The 15260-nt window shown below is 36.7% G+C and overlaps 1 protein-coding gene and 1 non-coding gene across 2 annotated transcripts; one reads left to right on the top strand and one right to left on the bottom strand.

The window, feature by feature from the left end:
* The first annotated feature begins 262 nt into the window (after positions 1–262).
* Positions 263–2256, top strand: LOC113307629 (aluminum-activated malate transporter 2-like). The gene is made up of 2 exons (XM_026556077.1): positions 263–2031; positions 2211–2256. The coding sequence occupies exon 1, from the start codon at positions 554–556 to the stop codon at positions 1961–1963; it is 1410 nt and encodes a 469-aa protein (XP_026411862.1). The 5' UTR covers positions 263–553; the 3' UTR covers positions 1964–2031; positions 2211–2256.
* A 12252-nt stretch (positions 2257–14508) lies between these two features.
* LOC113314557 lies at positions 14509–14617 on the bottom strand. The gene has a single exon (XR_003342467.1). It is a non-coding gene; the product is annotated as a small nucleolar RNA R71 (small nucleolar RNA).
* Between the last annotated feature and the right edge of the window lie 643 nt (positions 14618–15260).

Raw genomic sequence — 15260 nt, 5'->3', positions numbered from 1 at the left:
CCTCTTTAAGATTCTTAAATAAAGATGCCGCGTTTCAAGAAGATTGCTAACAGGGGTACCAGATTAAGTGGAGGTGTACCAAAATCACGATAAGACAAAACATGTTTCTATATATGACAAAACAAATTTTGCCTTGGCTTGGTACACCCCCACTAATCCTGGCACCCCCATTACCAACCTTGGGGTTTTAGAGGTTAAAAGTTAAAACCCAGCAGAGAGCATTGGTTTATTTTCTTAGAGGGCACAACAAGATAATGGCTGGCACTTTTGAATTTGCTGAGAGAAGGTTTCCATTTCTTGAACTTCCAAGTTCTGCAACGGACATCTACCTTCCGGCTTCTATTTCTCGGCAACTTACCTTTTCCCTTTGGTTTCTAAACAGAACACGCTCGATCTCTATAAATCCACAGTTGATCATAATCATTCATTATCCCTCTTATTAAACCTTTCTTTCTTCAATCTTCTTCTCTAAATCACTCATCAATCTTCTGTAACTCCCTCACCAATTTCTCTTAAAATCCCTGTTCAATCTTCTATAATTCATTCATCAAAAATGGATATTGAATCAGGAAAAATAGATTCACAAATCAGCAATGGTAAGTATTTTGAAAGTGGGTTTGAATGGTTTAAGGGTTTAACTGGGAAGATCATACGAAGTGGAACCGAATTTGAGGGTAAAGTAGAAAAATTGGGGAGAGACGATCCAAGAAGACTAATTCACTCCTTGAAAGTTGGAATAACCCTAGCATTGGTCGCTATTCTCTTCTATTTTAGTCCCATTTATGGTGGATTCAAGTCTGCAACAATGTGTGCAATCTTAACAGTGGTTGTCGTTTTTGAGTTCAGTGTTGGTGCCACTTTGGGTAAAGGAATGAACAGAGCAATCGCAACATTTGTAGGTGCTGGTTTAGGGGTTGCTATTCATCACCTAGCAGACCTAGCCGGAAAGGGAGGAGAACCCATTCTTCTCGGGTCTTTCGTCTTCTTATTGGCCGCAACAGCGTCTTTTTCTAGGTTTTTGCCCGGTATCAAAGCAAGATATGATTATGGAGTTTTAACTTTCATACTGACATTTAGTTTAGTTTCTGTATCCGGTTACAGGATTGATGAAATCTTTGAATTGGTTCTTCACAGGTTCTCCACTGTTTTGATTGGTTGTCTTATATGTGTGATGATTTCAGTCTTTGTTTATCCTGTATGGGCTGGTGAAGATTTGCATAATCAAACTTGTCTCAACATGGAAAAACTTGGGGATTTATTAGAAGCAATTGGAAAAGATGGTCTAGTTCATGACAACAACACTAGCAAATCCTTACTTCACCTTCCTGGATGTGAAAGTATTATAAACTCAAAAGCAGCTGTAGAATCGCTTCTCAATTTTGCAAGATGGGAGCCACCACATGGAAAGTTTAGATATGGTCATCCATGGAAGCACTATTTGAAGACCAACATGGTAACTCTTCAATGTGCATACAAGATTCAATCTCTTTGCAACTCCATCAAAACTTCTCAAACCCAATCAGTGGAATTAAGTAAGATGATTCAAAAGGAAAGCATAACAATGTGTATAGAATCAGGGAAAGCACTGAAAGAATTATCCGATTCAATTAAGATGATGGCGTATTCTGAATCTGTTTTGAAACACCTTAAAAACTCAGCAAATTCTGCAGATAACATCAAATTTTCCTTACAGTCATGTAAATTGGAGGATACAAACATCTTTGAGCTGATGCCGGTAATTCAAACAACTACCCTACTGATGGAAGTCATTGAGAGCATAGGAAGTATTGTTGATTCAGTTCATGAATTTTCTAGCCTAGCAAAGTTCAAAGGTTCAGAGGTGCCAAAACCGCAAGTGGAGTGTATTTGTAGTGATGATCAGGCAGCCCATGTTGTTATTATGGTATGTGCACTATCTTCAGATCTGGAAAGTGGAGTTTCACAAGACAATTGCCATTTGTGATCACTGTAACTGTGTAAAAAGAAACTTGTAATTAAAAGCTTTCGATTTCTGCAACTCTATATGTAAAGGTAAATGGTAAGCTAACCTGAATTACCATGAGCAATTTTGTGATTCATTTATTCTTTAATTAATAAAAATTTATTCTCTTTTGCGATTTTTCTTAAAGGTATTATTGATCATTTCTTTGTTGCCACTGAAATTTTTTAAAGAACTGTTTATCTTGGTGATGAGGTCTCGGTGCATACAGCGCGAAAATAGAGCATGCCAGACATTAGAGTTGAGCAGTACCCAAGAACTTGAGGATATTTTGGACTAGCTAGGGCCTTGAGGTGGAATTTCAGTTCTGGCTTTTGTGGTTACACTAGATGGTGTACAAAAATGGTTGTTTGTATATGGATGTTGAACCTATACTTCACTGTTTTGGCAATTGTACGGCATCAACTGGAACAGCTTAGGTCTTTCGAGCTGACGGTTCTGCTATCGGATTTGCTCCCCAACCCAAGGCTAGAAACTTCAGCATAATCTATCTGGTAAATTCCTTGCCTATGCTTGTTCTATTTTTCTTTTGAGTTCCATAACTGTTCTGATAAACGCTTTCGAACTGCAAACAACAACTCTGAAATTCTGTATGGTATGTATTATTGAAAACTAAAGGGAGAAAAAGATTATTGAATCATTTTTTTCCTGTTTGCTATAGATCCTTGGTATTCAGCCTTAGCACATGTGCATTACTCATGATGATCCCAACTGGACTTGGTGGGTCTTTGAGGCCAGTTGTGTTAAATGAACTAGTTTTTCTACAATATTTATGATTATGCTGAATTGCATTTCTTTGCTACATAGTTTTGTCAGGTACCTTGTATAGGGATCCTCTATTGTCATTGTAAAAAGCTCTTACAGTAAAAGTTTTCTATAAATCTACTGCACAAGAATTTTGAATGAGCTAGGAGCAGGTCATCCTCAAGCAGTACAACTTGTGTTTGTTTTGGCAGTCACAAAGAGAATTTTAGTAGGCACAATCATGATTTTGCTATGCCGTACCTGGGTCAATGATTCTAGTAATGAGAAAGAGGTGGTGGTTTATGTCTCCAAAGAAACAAACAAAACAAAGGGAATAGATTTGGCTCATTTGATTGAGACTATACATAGACTACTAGAGAGGACACACACAGGTTAACTCATTTCAGGTCCTTAGAGTTGGGGAGTTTAGAAGGGAAATTGAGAGTTGGTGATTAACCTTATCACATGGTAGAATGGATATAGGGTGGAATGAAGTGGATGATTGGCAGTGGGGGGACAGAGGAGGGTGCAGCTGCAATGGGGCCTGGAGTGGAAACTGGGGGTGAAGTTGGTGGGGAATTAGTTCATTTTGACGGGCCATTGACATTTACTACAGATGGTTTTTATGCGAATCTGCGGAAATAATGGGGAAAAATACTTATGCGATAGTTTATAGGGTATCATTGGAATATGGTTGTGAAGTGCAGCTAAGGGATTGAAGGAAAAGATTGCTAGAAGTCGTAGGGAGTTTGAAATAGAGGTTAATTTTCTTGCGGTATCTGAACATATGGGCTCTTAAAGCTTAATATTTAGGCCCCAAAGGATAAAAACTCCCTGTGTTTCATTACATGCCTAAAAAGGCAGTCTTGCAAATTTCCTCTATGGTAATGAACTTCAACTATTTCTGTTGAGTTCCTTATGTCTCAACTATAGTTGGGAACTTCCATTAATTGCCTCAATTAGATTATGTAATGTTTTACAACTTCAATTTGTTTTAGCAAAAAGTTGATTGTTTCAAATTTGCAGTTATGACTTATGAGTAATCACATTAGAATTTCCGACTGGGACATCTCCTGGAGAGGCAATGCATGGAGTTGATTTACCACAATGGGTAGCTTCAATTGTGAAGGAAGAATGGACAAATGAAGTTCTGGGTGTCGAGATACTTCTACAACAGGAGATGAATTGCTTAATACATTGAAATTAGCTCTGCATCATGGTGATCCATCTCCAGCCGCACGGCCAGAAGTTCAACAATTGGAGGAGATGAAGCCTGATTACTTCCAGTTCTGTTGATGATAGTGGTGCTGGCTGGTGCTGGTGTTAGTGGCTCTGGTTATGGTGCCGCTATTGTCCCCCCTACAAATGGTGGAGTAAAAGGGTTTCTGATTCCCTTATCACACTTTTTTTGTTCGGGTTGAAGTTAACCACAGAATGGTAAGTTGACCCTTTTCAATGTTCTAATGATGTGTGATTTCATACTAGGAAACAAGAGTGGACCATGGAAAACTGTTTGGTCTTAGATAGATTAGAAAAGTGAGGTACTTTTGAACATTCAGCAGTGGACCTGAAAGTAGTTCTGATCAGCACAAGCAAAAGACCCAATCATTCATGTAATTCCCTGCTTGACTGACGCCTTTTCGCACAATGTCCTTGGCATAAGTGGAAGTCTTCAAATATGGAAACTGAGAGTTCATTCATTATGACTTCTGAAGTAGTTTAGGCAGTCCACATAGCTGTTCCACCTTCTGATTTCGGGTCACCCTGAAAACCGATCTATATATTCCACCTTTCTGGTCTATTTGAACATACTTTTCAGGTTTAAGAACATGGAGATTTCTGGCTCTAGGAGGAGAAACAGCAAGGAGAAGAAAGAAGAAGCAATGTCAGGCGGAAGGATTCAAGAAGATTGTTACCAAGAAATCCTGATAAGATTACCAGTGAAATGCGTATTGAAATGTAAGTCTGTCTGCAAATCGTGGTATTCCTTAATTTCTAACCCTAGTTTTGCTAAATTTCACTTCCAACAAAATAAAAACAACTCTATCAGTAGTATGTTGGTTGGGCTTTCCGAATATAGGAATTGCCAATTAATCCACGCTATAGGTTACAATTCAATAGAATCGTCCATATCATGCGTATTTTTTTGAAGAAGATCATGCTTTCAGAAGGCGTTGCCCGTTCAACTTGGATATTGATTCTGTTAAATTATTTGGTTCTTCTAATGGTCTGGTTTTTCTTTTGCTTGATGGTGATGGTAAGACCTTCTTATGTGTTTGGAACCCAGCTACTGGGGAATATAAAAAGATACCTAGATCACAAAATACATATTATTTCGTCAATGTCTGCATTTATGGTCTTGGATATGATGGTAAGAATGACGAGTACAAGCTTGTAATTGGGCTATGTTTCAACTTAAGTGGATTGAGTACTGTAGTGGAAATCTTTTCATTAAGATCAAATTCATGGGAAACTATCCAAACACCTTATAATTTTAATTATGATATAAGCGGGAACATGGGAAATCTGTTAATGGGAATCTACATTGGTTAGCCAAAGGGGCATGTGGCGTTTGCATAGTCTATTTGGATATCAGCGATGATCCGCCATCATTCAAGGAAATTCAACTACCAGAAATTCCTACGTTGGACTTCATTACTGTTTCAGTGACGGAAGAGGGGCGTCTTTGTGTAATTGCTAATAATGGTAATTGGGCTGGTTTTTTCCGTGTTGAAGTATGGGAAATGCAAGTTTATGGGGTTCGCGAATCTTGGACTAAACGTTGTGTTATTAAAAATAACACAATACCTCAGGCAGTTATGTTTAAAGAAGTTTTTTTCAATAATTTATGGTCTTTTAAGAATGGGAAGATTGTATTCATGGATCCTGGTAATGTAGTAGTATATGATCCAAAACATGAAAGTGCTATTGAAAGAAAATTGGATAGATTTGCAAATTTGATATCAGAAGTGAACTACTCAGAAAGCTTAGTTTCAGTCAATTCTGGTACTTACGCGGGGAAAGAACGAATAGAGGAAGTAACCCAAGACCACATAAGAATGTTTTATTATACTGCTCCTTATATGAAAACTATGAAATAGTTTGCGCTTTAACATTTCAGGTATTTTGTTTTAGCTTTCGAAATCTATTAATAGCATGTAACTGGTATCGAATTATGTTCATCCCATTCTCTTGAGCAATTCATGTTCCTATTTATAAAAAAAATCTGGTTAGCTATTTTCTCATTGATTTTCTGTTTTGATTTTGTGTGCACAATTCTGAATTATAGCTGACATTGTTGAGTGAGTTGATCTGCATTAAGCACCTAATTTAATCAATGAGTAGTTTTCTGTAACTTGTGGTGGATAACAAATACAGGAAAAATGAGACAGCAAGGGAACTGATGTTCCCATTACAGCCCCGTATTCTTCACAACTTGACCCACGGTCACCTGTTTAACCGAAAACCAACTGTCAACGATACTGTATTTGAAGTTTATAACTGTGGGAGTGGTTGAAGATAGGTGTCTTTGTGTAGTTGCTGATAATGGTGATCCGGCTAGTTTTGGTCGTGTTTAAATGCAAGTACATAGAGCTTTATCTTTTGAAACTCATTTATAGAATTGGAATCACGTAAAAAGCCTGGCCTGAGTTTAATCCTTGTCTGAACAGAGAAAAGTCGATCCTAAGTCCTAACACTTCAGTGAAGAAATTACAATTTTCTTAGCAGGTTCTTTGAATGCAGGGAGAAACAAGAATAGGTTTAAAGCACCTAAAAACATTTCTGAAGTCTGGCTTCCTCCAGCAAATGATCATGTTAAACTTAATTGTGATGTTTTTTTTTTCTGTAATTGTACTAAACTGGTGGAGTGAGAATAATAGCTCGAGCTCATGATATTGCAGGTAAGCGCATTGGCTCAGAATGCACCAGCATTCGCAGAGCAGTATATGTGGAAGAGATGGAGTGCTTGGAAGCAGAAAAAGCAGTAGCATGGGCATTCTCCAGAGGACACAATAAAGTTATCTTTGAAACTGACTCTCAGCTAGCAGTTAAAGCAAAACTAATGAAATGAAAATGTACCAACAAAAAAAAAATAATTGGAGTCTCTTGGCAACATGAGGCATCATTGAAGACATCCTATTTTATTTGAAGCAGTTTGACAGTTGGAGTTCTATTTATCTTCATAGACCTGCAAACAAATGTGCAGATATGATGGCTAAACATGCCCGTAGAAACAAAGTTACAGATTCTTGGTTTTCTAGCATACCAAGTTTTATTAGTATTGTACTGTATGCAGAACTAAACAATCTGCAAGTTTAAATCTTAATAAAAGTTTCTTTGCATAAAAAAAAAGAGTTGCATCCTTGTCTGAAACTCGATCAACAGCATCTATGGGATGTGTGTTTTCAGACTGGGAAAGCAAGAGTGGGCCATGGAAAACTGTTGATGGAGCAGAAAAGTAACTGTTTGTTTTCGCTGCTCATTAACCTCAGCACAAGCAAAAGACCCAACTAGCTTCGAGAGAAAATTAAAAGAAACTAATACCCCTTTTGTTTGAATTACCTTAAGTCCACTCTCCAAGTTGGTGGTAACAATCTCAATTTCTCCAGACATGGCGATGGAAGGGTTAAACAGGAAAAGAATATTTTCTTTGCAAATCAAAAAGCTTCATGCAGTTACTTAATCGGTTAGTGCAGTTAAAGCGTAAGGTCCAGTGTACAGTACAAACATAGCCACAACTTGGGTCATGGGAAACCTCAAGTCACTCAAGTGTAACGATACTGACCAACAAATGCAATACCTAACGTTGTGTTGCAATCTACTGCATACCACCCTGAATATTGGGTCTACTATACAAGTGTAATTTAATGAGATATCCTCTAGAGATAAATTCACTTGCTATTGCTTGAGGATTTCATGACAGAATCCATTGGTGCGAGTACTTTGCTATTGCTTTTATCTCACCCACTTTGATAATTCTAGTATGTGTCACTGCTCGGACGAGGTCTTATCACATAATGTTACGTACATTTGTGGAAGTCTTTTTCTTTGTATTTGGATGGTCTGGAACGGTGGTCTTGGACTACATCCTCACTTAATTTCTTAAGGAGTTATTTCTGACAATTACGGGGTTCGAAACCCTACCTCCACTTGGTGGTTGGCATCTTCAAATTTTTGGAAACGAGTGTTTATTCTGTAGATTGGAAATTTGATTATGATCTTTTTTTTTAGGTCCAACGCTGGAAATTGGATTCTGATGCCATATGTTCTATCTAGAATCCTATTATTGGGGCCGCAAACGACTGGCTTTTTTGGGGCTACATAGGGTCATGAAATATGAATCCATGGAACCCCTTATCATGATATCTTTGTAATACCTAATCTACCCTCAATTTGATTAGTGCTAACTAAAATAATTAAGCTAACTAATCAATATTAATGAATTGATTAGATTAACCAAATGATTACTCTTTTGAAAATCAAAACTTGACTTTCATGGATTTTGAAGAAGGAGAAGGATGACTTTGGTGAAAAAATTTCGATGTACAACCTTTAATATTTCAATTATAAAGATAAAATTATATAATGCGGAAAACAAATAACACATGCACCAGAAATTTTGTTAACGGGGAAACTACAATCTTGTATAAAGACCCCATGACCTAATCCGGATTGAATACACACTAATTTAAGTTGTTACACCGATTACCTACTATCAGATTTTGGACTAGACGTAATACCTTGCTTTATTTGTATCCTTTTTTTCTGTACTTAAAAGGGTAAAATATATTTTACTTAGGGGTAAAATATTATTGATAAAAAGAAAAAGGGAAATAAAAGAGAAGCGTTGAGGCGAAACAAGAGGAGTGTGAACTATACCCACTCCAAACTACAACCGACTACAGACGCAACGTCATACAAGGCACAAACAAACCACAAGAACAACATACACTAGTTGTATATGCACGTGTAAAAACATATGGCTTCAGTTGTATCATGCACTTGTAAAACTCCTAGCAAAAAACTGTTTCTCTTTAGGAATTTCTCATCTAAATCTTCTAGCAGAATATTAATTCTCTTTAGAAAATACTCTTTTAAATCTTCTAGCAAAATGTTAACTCTCTTCGTAAGATGTTCCAAAACAATTAGGGTTTACATGTTCCGTAACCTAATTGATTTTCCCTCACAAGATGACCGAGAAATGATCTAGAGATATCTTGATCTATCGAATCTAGGGTTTACGACAGATAACCCTTAAATGGCCTTATAGCAGAAGTGAAGACCTTATAATAGACATGGATTATTAGAATCACCTACATACAGGTTCTGCAACTATCAAAAAAAGATAGATCCCCAAGTAAATTCTTCAAAATCTCACTTTTGTTCGTGAAGAATAAAGATGTGGACACCAACCTTATGCAATACACACAATTTTCCAAGGGAAGGGTTGTGTAGCTACTTGAAACTTTATAGTAAATACCCAAGGCTAAGTTGCTTAAAATTCAAGCCACCTTGTCATGGAAAGTGAAAACGCGGGGGTACCAAAATACACCACCAACTTTTTCTTAGGCAACCTGTATGGACTAAACTCGAATACAATTCCGAGAGTTACAACTTAATGAATCTCAATGAGGAATTATATGAAGAGCTTATATCTCTTTCTCTCACAATCAGAATGTAAACAAAGACAAGTTCGTGAACCTGATTATTCCGTGAGAGTACTTGGACGATTCCAAAGATCAATATCCAAGATCAATCAAGTTGTATCCAACAATTGCGTTGGACTTATCTACTTGAATTGATTTTACATACAACCCGTGTTATTTCAATTATAAAGATAAACAATATAATGCGGAAAAGAAATAACACAAACACCTAGAATTTTGTTAACGAGGAAACTGCAAATGCAGAAAAACCCTGGGACCAAGTCCAGATTTGAACACCAAACTGTATTAAGCCGTTACATACTCTAGCCTACTATCAAAACTTCCGATTGGAATGTAGTTGAGACTGAATCTACCGTCAAAACAATTCAGTTACACTGGCGCTCCTTACACCTCTTGAATCCCAGCAAGACCCCGCGCAATTGATTCCCTTAGTTGATGTCCTTTACATCCTAAGAGTTGCTTCAACTTAATTGAAGACTTTAAACCAATCTGCCTCCCACAAATAATCCTATATGTGATTTCCGTGCTGATAAAAAATCAAGGTGAGGTAGGAAATCGATTGCAATAGACAAAGTCTAGTAAACCTCAAAATCCAGTCTTATGACTGCCGAAGAGCAGCCTAGATTATTATTCACCTCACAAGTAGATACTTGTGGAATCACAAAGTCTGAGACGAAGAAACTTTGTGATTTCTATCTATCTTGTTTGTTGGAGTAATAGGCTAGACGATCAAAACACGATCAGGATACACAAACTATCAGGATAAAGATAGTTGAACCTGGATTCACGAATCCCTAGGTGAAGTCTTTTTAGTCGCTAAACCTAAAAATATTTAAAGGAGGGGCTGAATTTAGTTTACAACTAGGACACACAAGAATAATGTCAGGGATTCAAGGATCCCAGTTGTTTAGGTTCTCCTTATATATACTTTCAAGATCAAGGTTGTTTTAGATTTAAGCTAAGGTAGCTTTGGAATCAAGCAACAAATAATCACTGTTAGATGAAAAACTTGACTTGAGGTTAACATAGTAAAATATACACTCTGGTTAGGATAACCATAACCAAACCGTGTATGATATCTTTTTCATGAAAGGTTAGCCGAAACTAGCCAATTGGACGATAAGCTTAGCCATTTTCATATAACACTTTAAGACTTTAATATTGAGTCGCAAATGTGATCAATCATGTCTAGATAATGTTTTTATAGAGTTGTTCAAATGTCGATTATCTCATAGAAATAATTCTGATGCATCTGAAAATATTCAACACGGTAAGTACGGGTACCTGGTACGTGTATTGTACATGTTCGTGAGTATTTTTATCATGGTACATGTACCGGGTATTATACCCTTAAGACAAAAAAGGGTTCAGGAATCCACAGATATTTTATGGTTTGCATACTGGGTATGCCTACATTTTTGGTTTAGAAACCAACAGATATTTTCCGGCTTGCATACTAGGTATGCGTACCTTCCTGTTTCATGAGCCAACAGACTTTTTATGGTAAGGATACCAGGTATGCGTACCAAAAAATCGCTACTGAACTATAGCTATGCCGGTACGTGTACTCGGTACATGTACTGTGGCTCTGGACTATAACAATTCTCCCTGTATGTGACTGGTGTGCATACTGTCATGTATCCAAATTTACAATAGTTCTATATCTCTCTAATAATCGATTTGAAACATTCCTGAATAACATCAATGACACATATCATTGTTTCAGGTTATTTTCAAATGATTAAATCTTGAATTATAATTAGGTCATAAACAGTAAATTGTTCTTAATCAAATTCATACAAGCATGAACAAATGTTCTTAAGCTTAGCATATTTTGAGAACGATTATCAAAATAAACTTGACTCGAAATTTCTGTTATGCATGTACTGTCTAATTTAGTCATGTGACATTTTCTCATAGATAGAAAGGTGAAAACTTGAAAAATAGGTGGTCCAGTCTTCACTTACCTTTTGTTGATGAATTTCTCCAAAAGCTTGGTTAATCTTCGCCTTCAAACAGTACAATGCAGTAATGTCTGGTACTCAACTACACACTTCTATCCTAATCCGAGACTTGACTAAATGCAAACTACAAATCAAGATATAGTTTTGATTAACTAAATTTGACAACAAGCTTGCGATAGCAATACTTGTGAGTTCGACCGAGCAATGCTCGAACAAAAAGGAAACATCAAAAACTTGACCAAGATAGGCATAAGTTACGTTTTTGTGGTTTAGTAAGCGAACTGTTGCTGAAAGTTCTTGTAGTGTTTCCCATTCACAAATTGAACCACTTTTTTCAGCTTTAATGTTTTTGATAAACACATTTTTGTGTCTGACTTGTCTCAATTTTATATATTGTTAGTGCTCATTTTTGTACATATTATGATGTTTTATGTGTTGTAGGTATTTTAGGGAAATAAACATTTTTGGAAAAATTGGTTCGAAAAGCGATAAAGGCACCCCAAAAAATTAATACAGGCACCCGTGGACAATTGTTAAAGGGACCCCAGCAGAGGATAGGGGCACTCAGTCTTCTCAAATTCAAAGCAAAATTTTGGCATGAAATATTCACATCGTACTGGCATATTAAGTGTCGATTTTGGGAAAGTTCTGGGGAGATTCTATCGGAGAATTTGCTTGGGCTAGACTTGATTGGGCTAAACAGGGTAGGTATAGGTGATTGGTTCGATTAAAATTGGCTAGATCATCGGTATGAAATAAAATAGAGGTTAGAGATGCTCACGGGATTCTGTTTAGTTTTATTATGCAAGTTGCGTGGGAGTTAGGAGAAGAATATCTTACCTGACTCTATCTTTGGAAGATGTTACAGCTGCAGAAGACGCGTAAACAAGATAAGGAATGAAAATTCCCATAACTTTTGAAAAACTAAAAGAGAGATTTAGCCGGGTTTTTTAGGATTGTTGTGGTGTATAAAAGGATTGTTCGAGTCCCAAAATAGTTTACAAAAGTTTAGAAGAGTTTATAGTTTACAGAGGATTTGGAGAGATTACAAAGGGAGAAATCACGATATGCAGAGGATCCTTTCTGCTGCTGCTGAAGAACGATGAACAAACGCCCAAAGACAGTCTTTTATTAACCATATCTTGCACATTCATATTGAATTATCGTTTATGTGACAATCTTTTATATCTGTTTCTTTGTAACACTCGATCTGTAACACCAATACAACATTGCAGGTTCTCTGAGTTATTCTTTTTCTCCTTTTCTTTACACTTTCCATGAACACATATTTTGAGCAAGTATATAACATGAGGAACTAAACTTCGTTGCTGAGGCGACATAGGAAGTTATTTTTCCAATAAAAAGTGGTATATTCTTATTTATTTGGTTTTTGCAATTATTTTATGACTATTTGCATTAGTTAAAAATTAACTTAATGATTATTTTTAAGAAATTGTGATTTATTTTGATGGGTACATGCTTTCGATCTACGGTTGTTATTCTGAAAATCTACTTGTTTCAATTGTGTCTTGTGTAGTTGCATAAGATCTCATCGCAATTGAATAACTCGTTAACTAGTTCATTTGAGTCAATTGAACTAGTTATGGTGAAGAAGAACAAGGTTAATATGAAATGCTCATATGGTTAACCTTTTGGGTTACTATGTTGAACCAACATACACGTACACGTTTGGGCATGGTTTTCGCAAACCCAGTAAACGTTTACCCAAGTGTGTGTGACAAGCTAAGTTTTCGATCTAACGTTTGATAAATATTAAATTGAATCTAAATCAGGTTTTCATTTAACGGTGAATAAGGATTGCTTTGTAACTAAGGCAAAACCCTGATTTGAAGGCTATATAAAGGAGACATCTAGCTTTGAGCAAAACTAATCCCCACACGTATGTGTGATACTAGTGCGCTCGCTAGAGTCGATTCTCCTTTAACATTTGGTTTTCTTCTCTAAAACCAGGTTAACGACTTAAAGACTTCATTGGGATTGTCAGACCAATACTACTTTTATCGTAGTTGTGTGATCTGATCTTGCATCTTCTATCGTACAAGTACAATCGATTGATTGTCTTGAGATCGTGGGAGTTCTCCGATAGGCAAGATAAAGAAGTCACAAACATCTCCGTCTCACTGTTTGTGATTCCTCGACAAACCGCCTGTGTAGTCAGGAAGGATTATAGAGAGGTGATTGATTAATCTAGGCTGTTCTTCGGGAATATAAGACCGGATTATCAATTGGTTCATGTTCACCTTGATTTTATATCTTAAGACGGAACAAAACTTAGGGTTTATCTGTGGGAGACAGATTTATCCTTTGATAGACTTTTCTGTGTGAGACAGATCTGTTTATTATCAAGTCTGTGATTATGGGTGAGATCAGCTAAGGGAATCAAGTGCGTAGTATCCTGATGGGATCAGAGGCGTAGGAGTACAACTGTACCTTAGATCGGTGGGAGACTGATTGGGGTTCAACTATAGTCCAGTCCGAAGTTAGCTTGGAGTGGGCTAGTGTCTGTAGCGGCTTAATACAATGTGTATTCAATCTGGACTAGGTCCCGAGGTTTTTCTGCATTTGCGGTTTCCTCGTTAACAAAATTTCTGGTGTCTGTGTTATTTCTTTTCCGCATTATATTTTATATAATTGAAATAATACAGGTTGTGCGTTCGTGATCATCAATCGGAAATTCAACCTTTGGTTGCTGATTGATATTGATTGATCCTTGGACATTGGTCTTTGGTACCGTCCAAGTATTCCTTGTATTTGATAAAGACTCGCTATTGTTTTTAGCTTGAGTAAAATTCAAATCAAGAGAGAGATATTAACTCCTTGAGATACTTTTATCTAGATTGAGTCTGACTGTCTAGTTGATTCTCTAGCAAAGTATTTCGAAATTAGTCCATACAGATTGCTAATCGAAATATTGGGTGGTGTTGTTAGACCCCCGCTTTTTCAGTACCTTAAGAATTAAAAACCTGGATGACGAAGCATTGAAATTTAAATATCTTTTCCCTAAGAGATAAAGCCAAATCTTGGCTGTATAGTTTGACTTCTGAGTCAATTGAATCATATGAACAACTTACATCTGACTTTTTCCAGAAGTCTTTTCCTAGGCACAAAACATAATCTATTAGGCAACATATTTGCACATTTGCTCAACAAGAGGGGGAATCTTTATATAAGTATTTGGAAAGGTTCAATGATTTACTAATACAATGTCCTCATCATAGCTTAGAAAAGGTTAGGCTAGTTCAGATCGCTTACGAGGGTTTCATTAGATTATTCAGGTTATTGTTATGTGCTTTTAATTTCTTAGTTGAGTTTTTCCTAAGTCTACAATCGATCCTCCAGATCCTGCCTATGATACAAACCATCCCATGAAAACATTTCATGTAGACCTTTTATGAAGCACTTATTTGGAGGTAAGACATGCCCGTGCGACACGGTAATATCCTTCCTTATTTCCTTTCCTTCAAGTGGTAAAAGTTTCTCCGTGTTAATACTTTAAATTTTATCTTTAGAACATTGAGGACAGTGTTAGATATAAATTTGGGAGTATGAGAGAAACTTTTAGTTGCATTATGAAACTCCAAAGTTTAGAAACTTGTGCAAATTCAGGATAACCCCAACCAATCTAAGTGGATGGAAACATTTTGGTTGCCGGAGTTGAGGGACCCAACTAAATGGTATATTCATAAAAGGACAGAGCTCGGGTGTTAGAAATAACATGGTAGTTGTCAACGTATCTCGGAGTCGTCACCGTATCACGTTATGTTTTTATTTTTGCAAACTATATGTGTTTCTCTAAGTGATTTGGTGGGCACTAGTATTGCCTTGATGTCGTTGCTAGGATAAAAGAGAGTGATTGAGGTCAAG

This window comes from Papaver somniferum, chromosome 9 (genome assembly GCF_003573695.1).
Source record: "Papaver somniferum cultivar HN1 chromosome 9, ASM357369v1, whole genome shotgun sequence".
NCBI lineage: Eukaryota > Viridiplantae > Streptophyta > Magnoliopsida > Ranunculales > Papaveraceae > Papaver > Papaver somniferum.
The sequence above is the reverse complement of the archived record's forward strand: the minus strand, read 5'-3'. Positions and strand labels throughout refer to the sequence as shown.

Bases quoted from the DNA above. Each gene is read 5' to 3' on its own strand.
- LOC113307629 (XM_026556077.1), top strand. From the start codon at position 554: ATGGATATTGAATCAGGAAAAATAGATTCACAAATCAGCAATGGTAAG.